The 25,632-nt window shown below is 37.6% G+C and overlaps 1 protein-coding gene across 2 annotated transcripts; it reads right to left on the reverse strand.

Moving 5' to 3' along the window:
* Window positions 1–22,258: 22,258 nt before the first annotated feature.
* On the reverse strand, window positions 22,259–24,930 carry LOC131056301 (outer envelope pore protein 16-2, chloroplastic). Of its 2 annotated transcripts, XM_057990649.2 has the most exons (7): window positions 24,708–24,926; window positions 24,518–24,569; window positions 24,322–24,387; window positions 24,181–24,212; window positions 23,104–23,137; window positions 22,954–23,024; window positions 22,259–22,810 (listed from the first exon to the last, which is right to left on the reverse strand). In XM_057990649.2, the coding sequence occupies exons 1-7, from the start codon at window positions 24,834–24,836 to the stop codon at window positions 22,667–22,669; spliced, it is 528 nt and encodes a 175-aa protein (XP_057846632.1). In that variant the 5' UTR covers window positions 24,837–24,926; the 3' UTR covers window positions 22,259–22,666. The 2 variants fall into 2 exon arrangements, with proteins under 2 accessions (XP_057846632.1, XP_059077434.1); XM_059221451.1 differs by lacking the exons at window positions 22,259–22,810; window positions 22,954–23,024; window positions 23,104–23,137 and adding an exon at window positions 23,960–24,033 and having other exon boundaries at window positions 24,066–24,212; window positions 24,708–24,930.
* Between the last annotated feature and the right edge of the window lie 702 nt (window positions 24,931–25,632).

Here is a 25,632-nt window from a genome sequence, read left to right on the forward strand (position 1 = left end):
TTTGGTACCTGTTCATGCGCGAAGCATAAGTTGCACTAAACAAATCAAAAATACATTTTTTTTTAAAAAAAATTGTAAATAATCAAGTGCACTACAATAATATATAAAGTTTTTTAAATTTGGATACGTATATCAAAAGTTATTCAAAAAATGGTGCACCTATGTCTGTGAGAACTATGGAGACACTAATAAAAGAAATTCAATAATAATATGTTATTGTTGTTCAAATTGAAAAAAAATTATATGGTTAGAAAGCTCAAAAGATGGGTGAAAATATGGTGGCAATTTTAGAAATACCCACTTTATGAAGTGTAAACATGATAATGACAAAGTCGATAAACCAAGTTGATAAAATAAAACACATCAAAAATGAGAGAAATGGAGGGAAATCAAACTTCCAATCTGTAGCTTTGTCATCCAGGCCTATTTCCAAGCCTAAAAAGTCAAAAGCGCGTACGGGGTACTTATGGTTTAAAAAGCGCGTACGGGGTATTTATAGTGTAAGAAGCGCGTACGCACGTGTTTCCCATTAAATAGCGCGTACGCGCTATTGTATAACATTATATTCTATGTATAATATGTGTATATTCATATAATATATGTAATATATAATGTGTATAATATGACATTGTATATATAATATGTTTATATACATATAATATATTAAACATATATATACACATGTAAGTGTATCGTCTCTCCCTCTCAAACACATACAAGGTCTCTCTCTCTCTCTCTCTCTCTCTCTCTCTCTCTCTCTCTCTCTCTCTCTCTCTCTCTCTCTCTCTCTCTCCCTTCCCCCTTCCTCCATACCCCATCCCTCTTTCTCTTCTTCTCTCCCTCCATACCCCACTGCAACTATGTCTGCACTTCTATAGAAGTAAGTGAATTTATTTCTTATCTGCAACTTCCTCTTTGATTTTTATCATGATTCTCTCCCTCCCTCTACCTCTCCCTTCCCCCCATGTTCCCCCCTCCCCTCCCTCTCTCTCTCTCTCCCCCCTCCCCTCCCTCTCTCCCTCTCTCTCTCTCTCTCTCTCTCTCTCTCTCTCTCTCTCTCTCTACCTCTCCCTTCCCCCCATGTTCTCTCCCTCTCTCCCTCTCTCTCCCTCTCTCCCTCTCCCACCTCTCTCTCTCTCTCTCTCTCTCTCTCTCTCTCTCTCTCTCTCTCTCTCTCTACCATCCCTCCCTCTCTCCCTCCCTCTACCTCTCCCTTCCCCCATGCTCTCTCTCTCTCTCTCTCTCTCTCTCTCTCTCTCTCTCTCTCTCTCTCTCTCTCTCTCTCTCCCCCCCACCCCCTCTCTCCCTCCTTCCCTCTCTCCCTCTCTCTACCTTCCCTCTCTCCCTCTCCCCTCTCCTCTCCCTCTCTCTCCCTCTCCCACCTCTCTCTCTCTCTCTCTCTCTCTCTCTCTCTCTCTCTCTCTCTCTCTACCTCTCCCTTCCCCCCATGTTCTCTCCCTCTCTCCCTCTCCCTCTCTCTCCCTCTCCCTCTCCCCTCTCCTCTCCCTCTCTCCCTCTCCCCTCTCCTCTCCCTCTCTCTCCCTCTCATCTCCCTCTCTCCCTCTCCCCTCTCCTCTCCCTCTCCCACCTCCTCTCTCTCTCTCTCCCTCTCTCTCTCTCCTCCCTCTTCTCTCCCTCTCTCCCTCTCCCCTCTCCTCTCCCTCTCTCTCCCTCTCCTCTCTCTCTCTCTCTCTCTCCCTCTCTCTCCCCCTCTTCTCTCCCTCCCTCTACCTCTCCCTTCCCCCCATGTTCTCTCCCTCTCCCCTCTCTCCCTCTCCCCTCTCCTCCCCCTCTCTCCCTCTCTCTCTCTCTCTCCCTTCCCTCCCCCCTCTTCTCTCCCTCCCTCTACCTCTCTCTTCCCCCCATCCTCCTCTCCCTCTCTCTCTCTCCCCTCTCCTCTCCCTCTATCTCCCTCTCCACTCTCCCCTCTCCTCTCCCTCTCTCTCCCTCTCCCACCCCCCCTCTTCTTCTCTCTCTCTCTCCCTCTCCCCTCTCCTCTCCCTGGTAATTTATACGAGACAGATGGTATGTTTTTGCTCTTCATGCATGTATTGTTTGTGGGAAGAATGTGAATCAGAAGAGTGGGTTGACAAATGGTCTTGTAGACCGTTGGTTCCCATTGATTCATATCGAATTCCCAAAGCACTACAATTGAGCCAGATGGAGACATTAGTGGATTTTGACCATGTATCCGACCTATTGGATTCAGGTGATTTTTTGAGTTAATGTTTTTGCTAGTATTCTTTTTGGTTCATTTTGTTGTACATCATACTTTATTTTTGGTATTAATTAACACTTTATAAAATGCAGGTCATGTGTATGCAGTTGTTGCAGAAGAGAACAATGAAGAAGGAACATATTACTATTTGTGTTGTTGTGTTGAGCCTAAAAGAAAATTGACAACCACAATCATTGATGAAGAGGGTATTGAGTACCCAATAGGGTCTGTTGTCATGACAGGAACATGGCTTCGAAGATACCCTATCAAGAATTCTGATGTTTGGTTGTTCGAGGACTTTGAAACACACAGACGTATTCTTCATTTCTCTAACCTTGTTGTTGCAACAAATATTCATTTGATGAAGTATCGTGGTAGACCTCATATTAAAATTTTTATGGAAAGTTCGTGAATCTGACCATGAGGCAATACTTGACACAATACGGGTTAGAGCTGATCCTGAAGGCTCACTTGATTGATTCTACAGTTCAAAGTAGAATGATTTTAAGAATTTTGTATAAATCATCGACGAATTGTTCTATATTCATTTTTTGTATATATAAATACCCATGAGCTGATTTTTACATGTTTAGGGGCATAATTTTGTATATTTAAGTGGCAATGAGCTGATTTGTACATATGTACATGCCAAATTTTGTATATTAAAATGGCAATGAGCTGAATCACATATATTGTAATGCCAAATTTTGTATAAAAGCCCATGAGATTATTTGTAAGACAATTTTTTGTATAATCAAATAGCCAAGAGCTGATTTGACCATATTTAGAGGCAAATTTTTGAATAATATGTGACAATGTTTTGTGACTATTTTGTGTGTCAATGTTTTGTGACTATGTTTTGAGTATATGTGATGTGTCCCTAGCAAATCATGAGAATTCTTGATTCTTGTATAATCATGGATAATTATTTGAGTCATTATTGGGTCATAGGGGTGATAGATTGAGACTAGATATAATTTGAGCAAAAATTGTCATTGTTGTCAAAAAAGTTGTCAAACAACTTTTGCATTGCGTCGCTAGGGTATGACTCTCGATGTTCTGGTGCTTTGGGATGCACGACAGGGGCATGCCTAGTGTAAACATGCCCACCCATACATGCTCGCGACGTCGATTTGTGCACACGAGGAACATAATCAATTCTAGCCAATCTTGCAACTTTTCCTTGCAAGCAACTAACGGTTTTTTGAGCAGGCGAAAAAATGCTACTAATTTAAAATGGCTTTGAGTTGTCAAAAACCGAGATAGGCCATTGTAGAGGACCCTCACGTGACCCCATGGGATCAAACAGCTCGACCGCATATGTCATGGATTGGAAGTAATAGTCCGTCAAATTTTGATAATTTTTTGGACTAAGGGCACTTGAGAGATCTCATCGGTAGGGTATGACTCTCGATGTTCTAGTGCTTTGGGATGCACGATAGGGGCATGCCTAGCGTAAACATGCCCACCCGGATGCGCTTGCAACATCGGATTGTGCACACGAGGAACATAATCAATTCTAGCCAATCTTGCAACTTTTCCTTGCAAGAAACTGACGGTTTTTTAAGCAGGTGAAAAAAATGCTACTAATTGAAAATAGCTTTGAGTCGTCAAAAACTGAGATAGGCCATTGTAGAGGAGCCTCACGCGACCCCATGGGATCAAACAGATCGACCGTATGTGTCATGGATTGGAAGAAACAGTTCGTCAAATTTTGAAAAAAAATTGGACTTAGGGCACTTGAGAGATCTCACCGGTAGGGTATGACTCTCAACGTTCTGGTGCTTTGGGATGCACGAAAAGGGCATGCCTAGTGTAAACATGCCCACCCAGATGCGCTCGCAATGTCGGTTTGTGGACACGAGGAACATAATCAATTCTAGCCAATCTTGCAACTTTTCCTTGCAAGCAACTGACGATTTTTTGAGCACGCAAAAAAATGCTACTAATTAAAAATAGCTTCGATTCGTCAAAAACCAAGATAGGCCATTGTAGAGGACCCTCACGCGACCCCATGGGATCAAACAGATCGACCGTATGTGTCGTGGATTGGAACAAACAGTCCGTCAAATTTTGACAATTTTTTGGCTCAGGGCACTTGAGAGATCTCACCGGTAGGGTATGACTCTCGATGTTCTGGTGCTTTGGGATGCATGACAGAGGCATGCCTAGTGTAAACATGCCCACTCGGATGCGCTCGCAACGTCGGTTTGTGCACACGAGGAACAGAATCAATTCTAGCCAATCTTGCAACTTTTCCTTGCAAGCAACTGACGGTTTTTTGAGCAGGCAAAAAAATGCTACTAATTGAAAATGGCTTCGAGTCGTCGAAAACCAAGATAGGCCATTGTAGAGGAGCCTCACATGACCCCATGAGATCAAACAGATTGACCGTATGTGTCATGGATTGGAAGAAACAGTCCGTCAAATTTTGACAAGTTTTTGGACTCGGGGCACTTGAGTTATCTCACCGGTAGGCTATGACTCTCGACGTTCTGGTGCTTTGGGATGCACGATAGAGGCATGCCTAGCGTAAACATGCCCACCCGGATGCACTCGCGATGTCGGTTTGTGCACACAAGGAACAAAATCAATTCTAGCCAATCTTGCAACTTTTCCTTGCAAGCAACTGACGGTTTTTTGAGCAGGTGAAAAAATGCTACTAATTGAAAATGGCTTCGAGTCGTCGAAAATTGAGATAGGCCATTGTAGAGGAGCCTCACGCGACCCCACAGAATCAAACAAATTGATCGTATGTGTCATGGATTGGAAGAAACAGTCCGTCAAATTTTGACAATTTTTTGGACTCAGGGCACTTGAGAGATCTCAACAATAGGGTATGACTCTTGACGTTCTGGTACTTTGGGATGCACGACAGGGGCATGCCTAGCGTAAACATTCCCACCTGGACGCGCTCGCGATGTCGGTTTGTGCACACGAAGAATAGAATCAATTCTAGCCAATCTTGCAACTTTCCCTTGCAAGCAACTAACGATTTTTTGAGCAGGCGAAAAATGCTACTAATTGAAAAAGGCTTCGAGTCGTCGAAAACCGAGATAGGTCATTGTAGAGGAGTCTCACGTGACCCCACGGGATCAAACAGATCGACCGTATGTGTCGTGGATTGGAAGAAACAGTCCAACAAATTTTGACAATTTTTTGGACTCAGGGCACTTGAGAGATCTCACTGGTAGGGTATGACTCTCGACGTTCTGGTGCTTTGGGATGCACAATAGGGGATAGGGGCATGCCTAGCATAAACATGCCCACCTGGATGCGCTCGCAATGTCGGTTTGTGTACACGAGGAACATAATCAATTCTAGCCAATCTTGCAACTTTTCCTTGCAAGCAACTGACTGTTTTTTTAGCAGGCGAAAAATTGCTACTAATTGAAAATGGCTTGCAGTCATCAAAAACCGAGATAGGCCATTGTAGAGGAGACTCACACGACCCCACAGGATCAAACATATCAACTGTATGTGTCGTGGATTGGAATAAATAGTCCGTCAAATTTTGACAATTTTTTGGACTCAGGGCACTTGAGAGATCTCACCGGTAGGATATGACTCTCGACGTTCTGCTACTTTGGGATGCACAACAGGGGCATGCCTAGTGTAAACATGCCCACCCGGATGCGCTCGTGACATCGGTTTGTGCACACAAGGAACAAAATCAATTCTAGCCAATCTTGCAACTTTTCCTTGCAAGCAACTGACGGTTTTTTGAGCAGGTGAAAAAATGCTACTAATTGAAAATGGCTTGGAGTCGTCAAAAAATGAGATAGGCCATTGTAGAGGACCCTCACACGACCCCACGAGATCAAACAGATTGACTGTATGTATCATGGATTGGAAGAAACAGTCCGTCAAATTTTGACAATTTTTTGGACTCAGGGCACTTGAGAGATCTCACCAGTAGGGTATGACTCTCGACGTTCTGGTGCTTTGGGATGCATGACAGGGGCATGCCTAGCGTAAAAATGCCCACCCGGACATGCTCGTGATGTTGGTTTATGGACAAGAGGAACAAAATCAATTCTAGCCAATCTTGCAAGTTTTCCTTGCAAGCAACTGGTGGTTTTTTGAGCAGGCGAAAAAATGCTACTAATTGAAAAAGGCTTCGAGTCGTTGAAAACTAAGATAGGCCATTGTAGAGGACCCTCACGCGACCCCATGGGATCAAACAGATCGACCGTATGTGTCGTGGATTGGAAGAAACAGTCCGTCAAATTTTGATAATTTTTTGGACTCAGGGCACTTGAGAGATCTCACCGGTAGGGTATGACTCTCGACGTTCTGGTGCTTTGGGATGCACGATAGGAGTATGCCTAATGTAAACATGCCCACCCGGACGCGCTCGCGATATCGGTTTGTGCACATGAGGAACAAAATCAATTCTAGCCAATCTTGCAACTTTTCCTTGCAAGCAACTGACGGTTTTTTGAGCAGGCAAAAAAATGCTACTAATTGAAAATGGCTTCGAGTCATCGAAAACCAAGATAGGCCATTGTAGAGGAGTCTCATGTGACCCCACGAGATCAAACAGATTGACCGTATGTATTGTGGATTGGAAGAAACAGTCCATCAAATTTTGACAATTTTTTGGACTCAGGGCACTTGAGAGATCTCACCGGTAGGGTATGACTCTCGACGTTCTAGTGCTTTGGGATGCACGATAGGGGCATGCCTAGCATAAACATGCCCACCCGGATGCGCTCGTGATGTCGGTTTGTGTACATGAGGAACAGAATCAATTCTAGCCAATCTTGCAACTTTTCCTTGCAAGCAACTGACGGTTTTTTGAGCAGGTGAAAAAATGCTACTAATTGAAAATGGCTTCGAGTCGTCGAAAACTGAGATAGGCCATTGTACAGGACCCTCACGCGACCCCACGGGATCAAACAGATCAACCGTATGTGTCATGGATTGGAAGAAACAGTCCGTCAAATTTTGACAATTTTTTGGACTCAGGGCACTTCAGAGATCTCACCAGTAGGGTATGACTCTCGATGTTCTGGTGCTTTGGGATGCACAATAGGGGCATGCCTAGCGTAAAAATGCCCACCCGGACGTGCTCGCGATGTCGGTTTATGGACACGAGGAACATAATCAATTCTAGCCAATCTTGCAACTTTTCCTTGCAAGCAACTGACGGTTTTTTGAGTAGGCAAAAAAATGCTACTAATTGAAAATGGCTTCGAGTCGTCGAAAAATGAGATAGGCCATTGTAGTGGACCCTCATGCAACCCCATGGGATCAAACAGATCGACCATATGTGTCGTGGATTGGAAGAAACAGTCCATCAAATTTTGACAATTTTTTGGACTCAGGGCACTTGAGAGATCTCACCGGTAGGGTATGACTCTCGACATTCTGGTGCTTTGGGATGCACGATAGGGGTATGCCTAATGTAAACATTCCCACCTAGATGCGCTCACGACGTCGGTTTGTGCACATGAGGAACAAAATCAATTCTAGCCAATCTTGCAACTTTTCCTTGCAAGCAACTAACGGTTTTTTGAGCAAGCAAAAAAATGCTACTAATTGAAAATGGCTTCGAGTCGTCGAAAACCGAGATAGGCCATTGTAGAGGAGCCTCATGTGACCCCACGGGATCAAACAGATCGACCGTATGTGTCATGGATTGGAAGAAACAGTCCATCAAATTTTGACAATTTTTTGGACTCAGGGCACTTGAGAGATCTCACCGGTAGGGTATGACTCTCGACGTTCTGGTGCTTTGGGATGCTTGACAGGGGCATTCCTAACATAAACATGCCCACTCGGACGCGCTCGCGACGTTGGTTTGTGCACATGAGGAACAAAATTTGACCATTGTGAGCGTGAGGGTGCTCTCACACCAAACACATTGTTGTTTAAATTCATATTGTCGATTTTTGTTGTTTATATTCATATTGTTAATTACATATGCAAATATTCATTTAAATTTATAAAAGGGAAGCCACCAAATACAACGAATACACAATAATGAACTTAATACAAGGAGTTTTGTAGGGTTAATTCAACATTCTAGAAATTTTATCAAATCATATTCCACGATTGCAATGCTTTATATCATATATTTTTGTTGCTTATATTCATATTGTTGATTACATATGCAAATATCCATTTAAATTTATAAAAAGACAACCACAAAATACAACGAATACAAAATAATGAAGTCATTACACATTTATTGGATCGAATATCGATATTTATATATATAAAAAAGGGCATGTCTGCCAAGTCAATACAAATATTACAAAAATGTGGCATATGCCATGTCCAAATCGATATATAATAAAAATGTAGAATATATCTACATGTATTGGTCATTCTATGACCAAAACTAACACTATATGATCCTAAACTTCTGGTGGATCATCAAAATCAAGCCTCTTCGGTGCAGTACGCAGCTTTATAGATGGCTGCAAAACCACAATTCAAAAGCCAAGTTAGAATTCTTTTGTAGAAAATAGTTCACAATTAACATCATAACTATGAATTTAACTTTAATTCCTTTGCAATTGAAATGTAGATTACCTCATTGGCTAATCTAGGAGCTAATATCTTCGCTCTCCACTCCTTGTCACTCTTAGGAGTTTTCTTGAAGACATACTTAAATGGATCCATGTTATGGTCGTACCGTGAACAAGTCTATTGTAGATTAAATGTACAATTAATACAATGTACTAACATAAATATATCAAAAACACTTAAAAGCTATAATATAGAGAACAATGATGTACCTGTGCCTCATATGCTTCTCTAATGGACTGAGGATGGCTCACCATCGATGTAGAAACGGTCGCTATTACCTATACAAAAAATGTACAAAGATTAAATACAATTAATATAATGATAAGTATTGAAGGTTGAAAACAATTAATTTTACATATCAAACAAAAGTGTACCGGATCCTGATATGCTTCTCCAGTGCAAGGAGGAGGGTTCGCCATTGACACAATTGGTATGGATATTTCCTATATGAAGAAAATATAAGATTATAATATATCACAAGTTCACATGTATGCGTGCATATAATCATGAAATCAAGAAAATAAAGTAGAGATACATACCTCCACCCTCTCTTGATTCACGGGCGAATCAGGTGCATTCAACATATCCACAAAGCTCAATGGTCGTTGTACATGTAAAATAAACAAAAAACACTAATCAATCTACAAACCCCAACTAATACTTGATTTCAACATTTTCAAACAATTGTACAACTAAAAATGTGTTCAATTACCTTCTTCACACATTTTGGCGTCTTCGAGATATTGTTTTTCTTCGGACGAGCCCTAGACATGGAGGGGGTGCCCTAAAAATAGAAAATTAACATGAGATATTAGTACAGATAATAAATTAAACATAATTTTAAAAATCTAAAATGAAATGACTTGCATATTCCATCAAAACAATACATAAAAAGAGTTGTACAAAATATGATACCGTATAGCCTTGTAGGCCAAAATCAATTGCCGATAGCATGATGTGATCAATCTGGGACATTTCATCCCCTGTCAACACCTACAAACTAGAAATTGGACCAAGCATTAAAGGTAGTTAGTATATCTTGTATTTTTTTGAATTCAAAGTGTACTATTCTATTTTAACATGTTACAAAATTTATACCTCAGGCGTCGAAGTTGCAGCTGTGGTAACTGGGGGAGGTGTATGGGATATCGTTGCTGCATCCTGAAATGCATATTATTTGTCTCAATTTAAATCGATGTATAAATGAAAATTCATTTATGTAATTACAAAATTAAAGTGATTGATAAATAAAATGTTATGAATTCAAATCAACACACCTTTGTCTGTGGCTCATGGGCAAACACCATGTCCATCAACTCATCTGTCAACGCGACATCCTCAACTATGTGAGCTTGACATCTACAACCACAAATCATGCATAGATGATATGAGTATCCATCTGCACCGGCTGCATCATCTATCCCCGAGCATATCCCCGAGCAACTGACACACATATGCTCGATGGGCCCTCTGTCACCCTCTAACGGCTCATCATCCAATACAATAGGTTGTGCTAATGATGTCCCATGCTGGATGATGACACCAGTCAATGTTGTGGCCACCTGAAGAGTCTGTAGCTCCATCGACTCTTTCAGCTCTAATGGGACAGCCTGATGCACCTTGGGTTTGGGTGCTAGGGGGCGGCGACTCTCCGTGACTAATCACCTATGGGCTCCAGGTCTATCTTGGGTAGAGCCACCACCTCTACCATGAAACTCTCTCATGTCAAAATAATTTGGGCGCACATTGAGCACAAACTCACAATATATTTTTCTCAAAAAATATAATGGCACCTCATAATTATTACAAGGTGAATCGTCAAAGACCATCCACCACCTCTGCCAAAAAAGATTCTTCATCTGCACATTGGTACACCCATGTATGGGAAACCTCTTTGCATTAGGAGGTAATGACTGACCAGTTTTGGGGTCAACAAAAAGGGCACATATTTGTTGTTTAGAAATATTTTTGTTTTTAACTCCATCGTATGATAGCCCATTGGCATAGAATTGACGACACCTATCCCTAAAGCTTCCCCATTTGGTAATTTCTGTGCAAACAGCTATGGCACCACTAGCTAATGTTTCTAGGCTAGTGGCGAGGGATTGATGATGGTCAAGCTCAGAAGTCTTCAATTTTACAATCAGTCTATTGATTTTGGATGTATTTTGCCATAACTGATTAATTAATTCTTCATGTGTTTCGGCTGTGCGGTCAAAAGGAGGAATTGGGGGTTGTTCTTGTGTGTTTTCAGGAGGTGCATTTGGTTGTTCTTGTTCTGGATTAGAAGAATCTGGTTTTTGAAACAAAAAATGAAAAAACCTAATCAAAATTAATGAAATTAAATTCAAAATGTAAAACAAATTGCATAAACCAGAAAGAAAGAGAAAAATAAACAAAAACTAACCTTGATCCATAGCCTGGAGGACAAATTTAGCACCCCGTTCGCGGTTTAGGTTAGAAAATGGGAAAAAAAAAACTAAAAAATGCGCTTTTCGGGTAAATGAGGACCCAGTTTTTTTTTAAAATTTTTTTTATCAGGCACCACGTACGTGGTTTTACTAGGATTATTAGTGCGTACACGCTCATTTTCCTATAAGCAGCGTGTATGCGCTAATTTTCCTAGCCGTAGCGCGTACGCGCTCAGTTTCCTAAACTCAGCGCGTACGCGCTAGCTTTTCTAAGCTCGGGAAGAACAAACCTAAGCGCGTACGCGGAAATTTGAAATTTTAAAACCGCGTACACGTTGCCTATTTTTCCAAGTTTTTTTTGGGTGGTGTCCACTTTTCTAACCACCATCTTTGTGCACACGCTCCTTATAGTTCCAATTCAGGATAGAGTGAAAAATTGGTGTTTAGATAAGTTGTGTTCTAAGCTCAAGAAAATGTTTGAATGCCATGCAACAAAAGAGTGTTAGGTAGATGGTATAGGAACATCCTCCGCTAAGTGGAAAGTACGTAGAGGGTGATTTGAGACTCTAATCTTCTAATTAAAGAGTTGGTTAGAAAGCATGTGAAGATTGTTTGAGAAGTAAACTAGTTGTGGTATGAGATTTCCATTGTCTAAAATTGTATTTTAAAGATTATGAATTTGTGTACAAAGATGTTTTCTAGAAGGACTAGAGTGGCCTTGAGTATGGATATTTCATTCATTGAGTTGAAAGAAAGGAATTATGAAGAGATAAGTTGTATGGCTATCATATTTTTATTCATGACGTTGAGAGAATTATGAAGAGATGAGCTGGGTTAGATGAGTAGGGTTAGACTTCGTTGCAATAATTTTTAAAATGTTACACTAAAGAAGAGGACTAGAGTGGCCTTGAGTATGGATATTAAGACTAGAGTCGCCTTGAGCATGGATATTTCAATTCATCAAGTTGAGAGAAAGAATGGACTTATGAAGATATAAGTTGTATGGCTATGATATTGAGAGAATTATGAAGAGATAAATTAGGCTAGACTTGGAGTATGTTGCAATAATTTTTAAAATGTTACACTAAAAAAGAGAAGAGAACAAATTAGTAAGAGAAGGGATAAGTTGGTGACTTTTGCTAAGAGAAGAGAACAAATTGGTAAGAGGAGAGGAGGAAAATGATGTGTAATGTGAAAAATCTCATTTTATTTAATAAAAGAAAGGGAAAAGTATGTCCTCAAGGGAAGCATGAGGATATTGGAAGAATATAAAGAAGGAGGATATTGGAAGAATATAAAGTAGAAAGGTAGGATATTGGAAGAATATTGGAAGAATATAAGAAAGAAAGGTGGGCTATTGGAATATATGGAGAGGAGTTCTACTAAACGAAGAGAAAGATGAGACATAAATAGGAGATAAGGTGGTTATGAAGGGAAAAGGTAAGTCCTCATGCAAGTTAATATAAGGAAGAAAGGTGGTCTAGTCAAGAAAGGTGAGATATTAAAAGAATACAAGGAAGAAAGGTGGTCAAGAAAGGTGGGATATTGGAAGAATATAAGAAGAAAGGTGGTCTAAGAAAGGTGTGATATTGGAAGAATATAAGGAAGATGTTAGGTCTTGGAGACAACTGAGAGGGGGGGGTGAATCAGTTGTCAAATAAATTCAAACCAAAACAACTTAACCAACTTAATGCTTAATACCGGTAAACTAGTTCAATATGTCTGTAGGCAGTTTTAACAGTTAATTGTTATACCGGTAAGGATTAGTGCATGAAACATAAACACAAAGTCATCCATAACACATAACACCAATATTTGTACATGGAAACCCTGTAAGGGGAAAAACCACGGTGGGAAACCTTACCCACAATCAGATGATACTACTGCAGAAAGTAAGTGTATATAAATGGGGTCTACACATGCAGAAAGGCCAAGCGCCTAGAGCTCACTGCTCAATCACAAAATGGGAGTCACACTGACTATAGTTGGATGGTTAAATCCAATAGGAATGTACTGCACAAAATAGCATCTTCATATGCTAGATTCAGTACCAGTGTAATTCTGATTGTCTTCAAAAACCCTCCTTCAATATTCAAATGGTGTTTGCGTGTATAGCTCTTCTTATTCTCGCATATACCTTCACATAATCCTTTTTTCGCATTACACATCTAATCTTACAAATAAGAACTTACATTTATACGATAACCTAAGACCAATTTTAGTAGGTCGGCTCTACAAGATATTACAATAAAAACATTTTACAAACAATACAATATCTGATGCAATAACCGATTGAACATGTCGACTTAATGCATTTACAACAATAATTAATCATCTCCATAGCATGTCGTGCTGATCTGGAAAAGATAAACCTGTCCGTGTAACCCTGGACCTATTTGCCGGTAACAGCAAATATGCAAATATGAATATACCAATAAACAAAACTCCAGGACAAGATGTCCAAACGATGTCTTTGACATTACCAAGTGTTTTCCATATCATTCCAAGTGTCGGTGATCATTATATCTTGTCGGTGTACCAGATACTGGTGACTGTGCATGAGTCACTTGCTTGCCGGTGAATGTTGCTGATTCTCCAAAGTGCCAGAGTTGATAGGTGTTTAGTAGGTGTTGACATCAATGACAAAACCATACCAAAATACCAACAATCTCCCCCTTTGGCATTGATGGCAACACAAGATGGAAAAACCATCAAAGTGCCAAAACAGAAATGCCAAATACCAAAAACCAACAATCTCCAAAAAAAGATCATAACCAGAAATCAAAATACAGATACAGAGAGTAATAATCTCTCCCCCTGGGAGCAACATGTCTTTTCCTTGTGTTTTTCCATACCAATCTCTCCCCCTTTGACATCAAATGCCAAAGTTACAACAAAACCAAGTTCATATACAAAATACCAATCAATTCAATATACCAACTACTCCCCCTTAGAAGTAGCTTCCCATCAAGGACCGAAATAAAAGATTTCTCTATTAATTTTGTCGGTTGATGTCAATCATCAACTTCCTAAGTCTCTACCGGTGGGGGTATGACTCCAAGCTGATCTCTGCGATATTCAAAAGTCTCTTTAGGCAAAGGTTTAGTGAAAATATCTACAATCTTCTCTTTAGTATTCACATAAACTAGTTTTATCTCCTTTGCTTCAACATTTTCCCTTAGAAAATTTAGTTTGATAGAAACATGTTTGGTTTTAGAATGTAATACCGGATTCTTAGATATGTCAGTTGTTGCAGTGTTATCACAATAGATAGTAATAGGTTCCTTGCATTTTACCTTTATGTCTTTCAACATTTGTTTAAGCCATAGTATATGTGTACAGTTAGTTGTTGCTGCAACATATTTTGATTCTGCTATTGATAAGGATGTACAACTTTGTTTCTTACTCAACCAAGAGACTAATCTGTTTCCAAGAAAGAATGCTCCGCTAGTGGTGCTTTTTCTATCATCCACATCTCCTGCCCAATTTGCATCTATGTATACACATAATTCAAAGTTTTCATCTCTAGGATACCATAATCCAAGATTTATAGTGCCTTGTAAGTACCGGAAAATCATTTTTACTGTTGATTCATGATTTTCTCTAGGATTACTTTGAAATATTGAAACAATACATACTGCATTCATAATACCAGGTCTGGTTTGTGTTAAATACAGTAAACCTCCTATCATAGATTTGTATCTAGTTGGATTAACAGGTGTAGATTCATCCCTTAGTAATAATTTGTCATTTGTTGTCATGGGTGTGCTTACCAGTTTAGAGTTCTCCATCTCAAATTTCTTTAGTAACTCTTTTAAGTATTTGGATTGACTCAAAAATATACCTTTATCAGTCTGTGAAATCTGCAATCCTAAAAAGAATTTTATTTCTCCAATCATAGACATTTCAAATTCTTGCTGCATTTTAATAGAAAATTCTTTACATAATCCATCTTCTCCTCCAAAGATTATATCATCAACAAATACTTCTATAATCAAGTTGTCATCATTAGTTATTTTGTAATATAAATTGTTGCTTGCATTTCCTTTAGTAAAACCAATCTTTAAAAGATACTTATCCGGTCTTGCATACCAAGCTCTTGGAGTTTGTTTCAATCCATACAAAGCTTTTCTTAACCTGCAAACCATATCATTGTCATTTGTCAAAGAAAATCCATCAGGTTGTTCAATGTATACTTCTTCTTCAAGATCTCCATTTAAAAATGCACATTTAATATCCATTGATAAACTTTGTAGTTCTTGTGTGTTGCAAAAGCCAAAAATAATCTGACTGCCTCAATTCTAGCTACCGGTGCAAAGATTTCATTGTAATCAACTCCTTCCTTCTGAGAATATCCCTTACATACTAGTCTTGCTTTATTTCTGACAACCTTACCATCTTCATTAAGTTTGTTTCTAAAAACCCATTTGGTTCCAATTACATTTGTATCTTGAGGTCGGGGAACTAATGTCCAAGTGTTGTTTTTCTCAATTTGTTCTAATTCTTCTTCCATAGCTTTAATCCAAAATTTATCTTCACATGCCTCATTAACAGATGATGGTTCAATTTGAGAAATAAGACATACCTCTTCATTTGCCAATCTTCCTCTTGTCATAACTCCTTTAAACTTGTTTCCAATTATCTGATCTTCAGAATGATTCAGTCTTACATACTGGGGTGTCTTTGTTTGTTGTTGTTCCTCAGTTACTGTGAAATCCTCAGATGATACCGGGGTAACTTGATCTTCATTTTGTACCAGTGGATTTAGAGTAGATTCATTTGTCAAAATTTATGTTGCCAGTTCAAAGTCTATATACCTTGAAGTTCCTCTGAATTGTTCATCAATCTTTACATTTGTACTTTCAACAATTTTCTACAATCTTTTGTTAAACATCTATATACTTTTCTCTTAGATGAATAACCAAGAAATATTCCTTCATCACTTATAGGATCAAATTTGCCAATATACTCATCTCTTCTAATATAACATTTACTTCCAAAAATTTTGAAATACTTAAGAGTAGGAGTATTACCAAACCATAGTTCATGAGGGGTCTTACCGGTTTCACCTTTGATGTGAACTTTGTTGAATGTATAGACCGTTGTACTGACTGCCTCTCTCCAATATGCATGTGGTAGGTTTGCTTATGATAACATACTTCTTGCTGCATCCAAGATAGTTTTGTTTTTCCTTTCAACAACTTCATTCTATTGTGGTGTCTGAGGTGTTGATAGCTGTCTTCTGATTCCATTTACTTCACAGAATGTATTAAACTCCTTAGATGTAAATTCTCCTCCTTGATCTGATCTTAGACATTTGATTTTCTTACCGGTTTCATTTTCTACCATTGCTTTGAACAGTTTGAACTTTCCAAGTGCTTCTGATTTTTCTCTGAGAAAAGTAACCCAACACATTCTAGAATAGTCATCAATGATTAGCATAAAATATCTATCACCTTGTAAGGTTTTAGTTCTAGTTGGACCACATAAATCAGTGTGAATCAAATCAAGAGCATTGTTGGATTTTTCTGGAATACTTTTGAAACTAGCTCTAACTTGTTTTCCAAATTGACATTCCTTACATACTGTATTCTGAGGTTTGACAATTTTAGGTAAATCTCTAACTGCCTTAGTAGTATTGATCTTCACCATGCAATCAAAGTTTACATGACAGAGTCTCTTATGTCATAACCAACTTTCATCTATATGTGCAATTAAGAATGTCTTTTCACTGTTATTCAAATGAAAGATATTACCTCTAGTCTGATTACCGGTTGCAATTTCCAAACCAGTTCTATTCATGATTTTGCATTTTCCATTTTTGAATTGTAACTAAAATCTTTTCTCAACTAATTGACCAACACTCAAAAGATTATGCTTTAATCCTTCAACATAGTAAACATTATCAGTGTTATGCTTACCATCAAGAGATATTGTACCCTTACCTTTGATCAAACAAGCTTTGTCATCTCCAAATCTCACTAAGCCTCCATTGTATTCTTGAAAGTTCAAGAATTTGCCTTTGTCTCTTGTCATATAATGTGAGCATCTTGAATCAATAATCCATTCATCCTTTACTTCAACTTTAGCTGCCAAGGCCTGTTCTACCAGTTGAGCAGTAGGTGTCGGTTGATCTTCTGTTATAGCAACAAAAACCCTACTGGATCCTCATCAGAATCATAAGTCACACCTTCATCAGCAATGTAACAAGATTTGTCTTTATTCTTTTTGAATCTGTATCTCTGATATTCAGGGTTAGGCTTGTATGTTCTTCTAGCTTCTTCTCTTAGTCTAGCATGTCTATCAGGGCATCTTGAAGCCATATGACCAATCTTATCATAGTTAAAACATTTAAAGGGTGCTTTACCTTCATACTTACTTCCAACTGGACCTTTAGGCATTTTCTTTGCAAATAGTGCTTCAAGTTCTTCAAGTTCTTCATTTTCTTTCCTGCTTTCTTCAAGTTCTCTTGCATAAAAGGCTTTCCAATCAAATTTGTCAAATGATGGAGTAGATGATGTTGATGCTTTAAAGGCCAAATCTGTCTTTATAGTAGCAACAGGACTAAATTCTTCAATTTCAAAAGCTGAAAGTTTCCCAATTAATGTATCCTTAGTAACTGATGTATTAGGCATTGTTCTTAACTCATTTATAGCAGTGACTTTCATTTTATATGTCGGTGGCAATCCTCTTAAAACTTTTGAAACAATTTCATCCTCACTTAAGGTTCCTCCACAACATTTAATACCCAAAACAATTTCATTTACTCTTTCCATAAAAGCATAAATCCTTTCATCTTCTTCCATTTTCAGATGTTCATACCTGACCCAAAAGCTTTCAAGTTTTACAATTTTGACTATGGAATCTCCTTCATTTAGTGTTTCCAAATGATCCCAAATAGCTTTAGCAGTAGACCTATCTGATAGTCTCATGATTTGTTGATCTGATAATGCGCTCAAAAGTGCTTCTCTTGCTTTGCAATCATTTTCCTCATCTTTAGTTAAGTTAGGTGGAGTGGGCTGACTCTGAGTAGGAACAGTATAACCATTCTTTGTAACATCCCAGATGTCTTTTCCAATGCAATTTAGATGTGTCTCCATTCTGATCTTCTATATGCCATAGTTGGTTCCATCAAGTTTAGGACTGTCCTTCCTGAAATAATTAGTAGACATTGGATCTCCTCAAGCTGTTAAACTTTTGCAAAAGAGGACTAGGCTCTGATAACAATTGTTAGGTCCCGGAGACAACTGAGAGAGAGGGGGGGGGGGGGGGGTGAATCAGTTGTCAAATAAATTCAAACCAAAACAACTTAACCAACTTAATGCTTAATACCGGTAAACTAGTTCAATATGCCGGTAGGCAGTTTTAACAGTTAATTGCTATACTGGTAAGGATTAGTGCATGAAACATAAACACAAAGTCATCCACAACACATAACACCAATATTTGTACGTGGAAACCCTGTAAGGGGAAAAACCATGGTGGGAAACCTTACTCACAATCAGATGATACTACTGCAGATAGTAAGTGTACATAAACGAGGTCTACACATGCAGAAAGGTCAAGCGCCTAGAGCTCACTACTCAATCACAAAATGGGAGTCACACTGACTACATTTGGATGGTTAAATCCAATAGGAATGTACTGCACAAAATAGCATCTTCATATGCTGGATTGTACCAGTGTAATTTTGATTTTCTTCAAAAACCGTCCTTCAATCTTCAAATGATGTCTGTGTGTATAGCTCTGCTTATTCTCGCATATACCTTCACGCAATTCTTTTTCGCATTACACATCTGATCTTACAAATAAGATCTTACGTTTATACCATAACCTAAGACCAATTTTAGTAGGTCGGCTCTACAAGATATTACAATAAAAACATTTTACAAACAATACAATATTCGATGCAATAACCGATTGAATATGTCGGCTTAATGCATTTACAACAATAATTAATCATCTCCATAGCGTGTCGTGCTGATCTAGAAAAGATAAACCTACCGATGTAACCCTAGACCTATTTGCCGGTAACAACAAATATGCAAATATGAATATACCAATAAACAAAACTCCAGGACAAGATGTCCAAACGATGTCTTTGACATTACCAAGTGTTTTCCATATCATTCCAAGTGTCGGTGATCATTATATCTTGTCGGTGTACCAGATACTGGTGACTGTGCATGAGTCACTTGCTTGCCAGTGAATGTTGCTGATTCTCCAAAGTGCCAGAGTTGATAGGTGTTTAGTAGGTGTTGACGTCAATGACAAAACCATACCAAAATACCAACAGAAAAAAGGTGGTCTAAGAAAGGTGTGATATTGGAGGAATATAAGGAAGAAAGGTGGTGATAAAATATATGGAGACGAGTTATTGATTTGGTAGAAGATCTTTTAAAGGAAGTGAAAGAAAGATGAGACATATAAGGAGAGAAATATAAGGAGAGAAGGTGGGCCATGAATATTATTGATATGTTGGAAGAAATCTACTATTAAAGGAAAGATCAGGCATAATATTTTGCAAGTGGTTGAGTAAATTAGTAAAGACTGACTAAATAAGAAAAGTGTTACAATAGTAGCAAGCAGTGCAAATAAGTTGAGCAAATTAGTACTCCAAATATTGACTAACTAAAAAAGAATGCTACAAAATAGCAATAAAAAGAATGCTAAAAAAACTTACCAATAATAGAAGATGAAGATGTAGAGGTGGAGTTGGTGTCGATTGATGGTGGAATGGAAAGAATGTAATGGTGATTTATCTTTTGGAGGAGATAGAGGTGTCAGTAGATATAGTCCAATAGGGTACAAGGGAAGAAGAGGATAAGGTGGAAGGTGTAAAGGGAAAAATTGTAATAACAGTAGAAGAAAGTTGATAAAGTGGAAGAACTAGTGAGTGGAGAAAGAGGAGACCTTTTTTTGGGGGGTGGGGAGATGGATAGCATTGGAGGTAAACCCAACACTTGTGTTGACGTTCTTAAACCCAACACTAATGTTGACGTTCTTAATATAATTTTAGTTGCACAAGGAGATGCATCATATACACGTCTTCTTGGAAAGGGCAAAACCCCAATTGCCAATGTTCATTGTAGTCATTTACATTACATAGATACCTATCGATGGGATATTAAATATTATATGCATGGGAAGTGCACCCAAATGTCTCAAAACCCCACAACTCTTTCAAATATTTTCAAATATGCTCAACATCTACAAACTACTACTACTCATAAAGGTTAGAACCAAATATCTCATACTAAATATGGATAACTTGCCCATGTAACTACTTTTCCTATTTTTATAGTGCAGTTGAAAATAAACTGAAGAAAAAAGAGGGGCTGGAAATAAGTAGCAACAACTGAAGAAAAAAGAGGGACTGAAAATAAGTAGCAACAACTTATTGAGAAAAATGACATGTGCCTTTTTTTCTTTCCTATTTATTTGCTTTCAATTTTGCCTCCAATTTTTATTTGGAAGCAATATTTAAAATATCATTTAAAAGGACTGCTTAAAAACAAATAGCAAATTTGATTATCCATGGGATCACAAACTCCACAAACTGTTGGATGAAAAATTGAAGAGCAACTGCTAACCAAAATAAGCTAAGTAGCTGCATGGAGACTTGCCCAACAATATTTCTCATATTATTCTTGAAGATGGGCAATATGTTACACAAAGCCTAAACTATACGAAAAAATAAAAGCAGTGCCATTCCCATAAAAAATACGGCCGGCTCCAAAACAGACCTTTCGTACAGCGTGATAGCGACATGTTAGTCAATTGCAGCCGTTTATTGCAAAATCAATGGTGTAAAACGCGCGACTAACACGCGGTTTAATCAATCCGTACTGTCGTTTTAGAGCCAGAATAGACGCGGCCGAATACTTATAATGGTTAAAACAATGTCATTCCCATGGTCATATTATTCTTGAAGATGGGCAATATGTTAACCCAAGCCTAAACTATGCATTAGCAAAAAGTTACTTTAATGGTCAAAAGAGTGTCATTCCTATGGCCATATTATTCTTGAAGATGGGCAATATGTTAACCTAAGCCTAAACTATGCATTAGCAAAAGGTTACTGTAATGGTCAAAAGAGTTACTGTAATGGTCAAAAGAGTGGGAATAATATGTTAACCCAAGCCTAAACTATGCATTAGCACAAAAGAGTGGGAATAATATGTTAACCCAAGCCTAAACTATGCATTAGCAAAAGGTTACTGTAATAGTCAAAAGAGTGTCAATCCCATGGTCATATTATTCTTGAAGATGGGCATTAACCCAAGCCTAAACTATGCATTAGCAAAAAGTTACTTCAATGGTCAAAAGAGTGTTATTCCAATGTACGTGCAATTGACAACTATAGATCAATTCTACGAGCCCAACAAAGACCGTGAATAAGTTTTTTCTAGCAGTTGACAATGTATTCAATTGCCACAGCAAGAACCATTATTTAGTTGAAATATCTGGCATCAACCTAAGTAGGAGCACATTTTAATATGCATCTCTTGCATGGATGTTATTTAATACAATGCTTTCAAAATTGCTATATAATAGAACAGCAATCATGGGGTTACTTAGAACATGAAATTCTCAGTTTGATGAGACCGAGTTTTAAAACAGTCAAAAATCGTCCTATGAAATGAGTCCCCATTTTTCTCAGAATTTATTGGAGATTTATTGATGATTTATGTAACCATTTTGGTCTAATCTCTAAATCTCTGACAGGAAAAAATCATATATACAACTAGTAGAAAATCAGTGATCTCTTAAAGAATTCCCTATCATACAACAACACACTAAACATCTTTCATTCATTACAACAGAACATGTTATAGGCATCATGCAATTACAGGGTAATTGTAACATACAATAGCATACCAATTTACAACATTAACTAGCAATAGTATATTATCCAACCCAAATGCTCTCAATAATGTAGTGTTTGCGCCCACAACATGCGAAAGAATGCCAAATTACCTTCCTCCAACTATCACTAGTTAGAACATCATGAATCTCTTGTGAGTTATATGCAAAGAATGCAATTATAACATACATCATTCATTGATATGAATATAAACATTCCATATAGAGGAAAACATCAACTAAGTTAATTCCATAACTCAATACACCCTTACTCAGTTTACATCACGGTAGCGTGATTTATGCCTCAATAGCAATTTACAGCTTTACAAACTTGAACCATAAATTCATTTATAGAAGTCCATCACATGAATATGGACTGAACAAGTTTATACTCATGGAAGTCACAATGGTGATGGCACCAGAAGTATCCTATACCAAGTACGAATGGATTAATTTATTGAATTTACTAGTAACAGATGGTAATAGAGATGTTGTTCCAGGTAAGAGAAGACAAATTTACAGTATTTTTAGGACTAAACTGTAGACAACTATATGAGGCTGAAAACACATAAAACTAAGGTTTGGTGAATGCCTGGTTGAATTAATTAATCCAATATTGCAAACTTCAAGGCTAAAACATCTTGTTGAGAATGGAAACAACCGTGGACAGAGCAGCCCCTGTGATGGCACTCTGCACAATGCTATCATTATTGGGCTCGTCATGAGTGAGGGCCACAGATGCCCCTGTCAAGGCTCCTGCAATGGCTGCATTTTTCTGCCATCGGACAAATTGATGGGAGAAAAACCTTAATATGCCAACCAATCTCAAAATAATGCAAATATATATTGTCCATTGAAGAGTTCTCCAACTTCTGTATTATCATATTAGAATGAATCAAGCAGAGGGAAAATTCATACCCAGTCATGAGTTCCTCCTCTGGCCTCCTTCAATCCGTATGTAACACCAGAATACACACCGGCTCCAAGGCCTAATTATTTAACGAGAATAAAACATTTAGAATAGAAAATTATTATGAATCAAAATCTTTGGAGAAAAATAAAGCTTACCCCACTGGAAGGACTCTTTTCCAGCAGTCTTAACCTGCCAATCCAAAATATTTTCCATACAATGGGTCAGTTGTGTCTACTAATTCCAAAGTTTTCATTTCATAATTTTCTATACAACCTTTCAATGCCTGTTTAGTTTATGATATGCCCATCTAAGATTTAGGAAAAAACCAGAAGCATTTATGCTTTATCAATCAGGATTTAAGTGCAAAGGTCATGCCCCCACACTAAAAGATACCATGGTCAGGGCTTTAACAGTACTAAGACTGAACTACCATTAGAGAAGATAAAAACCTTATTGTCTAATTGAGTTTGCAAATGTCAGGTTTATCTAAAAGTTTTCAAGTCAGTTGTCTAGACCATAGTTAGCAAAATATGAACAAGTGTGCTGCCCCCCTCGACCCCACATTGCCCTGAAACCCCCACAAAACTCATTTAAATCTTGCTTAGAGCTACACATTGCTTAGCGTGAGTATACAACAGTTGCAACTATAAGTCTCACAATTTACAAAGTAATAAACCAATGATTAATCATGCCTACATACAAAATGCATATCCCCTGTTGCAGGTCTCTTGCATCTTCACAGTTGAAGTCATAGTCAAGGATTATTTTGTTTCATACATTGGACATTCAAGGACTACCATAGCAACAGTGCAGTAGTTATATCAATTATACCCAAGTGTTCTATATAATAGCACTAGTACAATAGTTTTTATCAGTTACGCAGATGTGTTTAATATGGGAGGAATACATTTTATATAGTAACAATCTTTTAGTAGTTTTTCAGGTTTGTAATATAGCAACAAAATACTGTGTTATTGCTACACAATACACACCTATGCATAATTTGGCAAAACAATTGTAATGTTGTTAATAAATGAAATATGAATTCAGTACAACATTTTTCACTGCATTCCCTGCTCCCATACCTATAATAAATTCAGTACCATTTTTTTCATACCTATAATAAATTCAGTACCATTTTTTTTAACAAGATGACTTATAGTGTAGCAATAAATACATATAAGCTGTGAATTAAAAATGAAGATGCAGAGATGCAGAAAAGAAAATATTACCAATGCCTCCAGAGATTTCCCATGTGACTCTCCTGTGAATTAATGCCCAACGCCATCATTCAATTGTATGTCAATTGTATGTCATTAAACACAGAAGTACAAATTCTACAAACTTAAAAAATAAATAGCCTTATTACCCACCTCGTCTGGGAAGACGTCCTCTCTTCTTGTTACCGAATTCGACGCCACTCTCTTCATCATTAAACCCTGCGTAAATGTTTCCCCCAAAATAGAAACAAAACTTATCAAACCACTCACTTAAATCAAAATAAACATTGAAAAAATAGAGGATTCTGCAAGCCGAGCTTATTCTAGCTAACCAAAAACTAAACAAAACCTTCAATTGTAGTGTAATAAGCCTCCCTTGATACAGCCTGCACTGCTCCTATCTGCAGAATCATATTTCAATACACTCCTATTATTTGCAAACCCACCATTTCAATACACTCCTATTATTTGCAAACCCACCAGGAAATTAATTCGAAAAAAAACCAACCAACCAACCAAAAAACCCTAAAAAATCATACTCCTGCAGCTTTTACAAAGCTCTCTGCAACGCCATTCAGCAATGGATGTCCCAAGTCGAAGAATGACTCCCCATTAAATCTTTTGATCTCCTCAATGATTGATCTTCCGTCCATATCATTCATATTCATTCTTCACCGCCTGTGTTATCATCAAAGCTCAAGCACAAAAGCCTTAATTTAACAAGAATGTTGAGGTCTGCGAAATCTTTTTCAAATGCTGAGATGCTCAAGTTAAGGTGAGAAAAAGTATTTGTGTCAGCACAAAGGGGACACGTGGCCTTTCGTAGAGGGGACATGTAATTTGAAACTCTGCGATCACTGTTCAATTCAATTCTTTATGTGAACTTATCTCTTACATTACAACAGGTGGATAAATCTTCTTTTTCTAAAGCAAAATTGTAGGGAATACGATGTTTAATTTTACCTAGTTAGAATTTTTTTTTTATATGTAATTTTAACTAGAAGTATTTTTATTTTATTATTTTATTTTATTAGAAAATTAATTTTTGATATAGTGTATACACATATTTTTTAAGTTTTTAAATTGTAAAAAATAATTTGTAATCATTTGATTGGCCAAAACAATTTGTATTTTATACAAAAAAATTTACCAATCTACTACATTTATTTAGGTCCTTGGTATTCATGTAGTAAGATAAATTTTATTGACAATAATATTATAAGTTATATTAAATATTAAGACTATAATACGATAAAATATAATATAATATGATATAATAATAATATTGAAAATAATATTATTAAATTATGATTCTAATATAAAAATATAATAATATGATCAACTTATTTAACAAACTTAAAATCAATAATCAATTTCAATTGTGTTAGTACAAATCAAAATCAATTACTATAATCTTCACCAACCAATTACAATTAAGTTGATTTTGATTATATTAGAATATTA

This window comes from Cryptomeria japonica, chromosome 5 (genome assembly GCF_030272615.1).
Source record: "Cryptomeria japonica chromosome 5, Sugi_1.0, whole genome shotgun sequence".
NCBI classification, from domain to species: domain Eukaryota; kingdom Viridiplantae; phylum Streptophyta; class Pinopsida; order Cupressales; family Cupressaceae; genus Cryptomeria; species Cryptomeria japonica.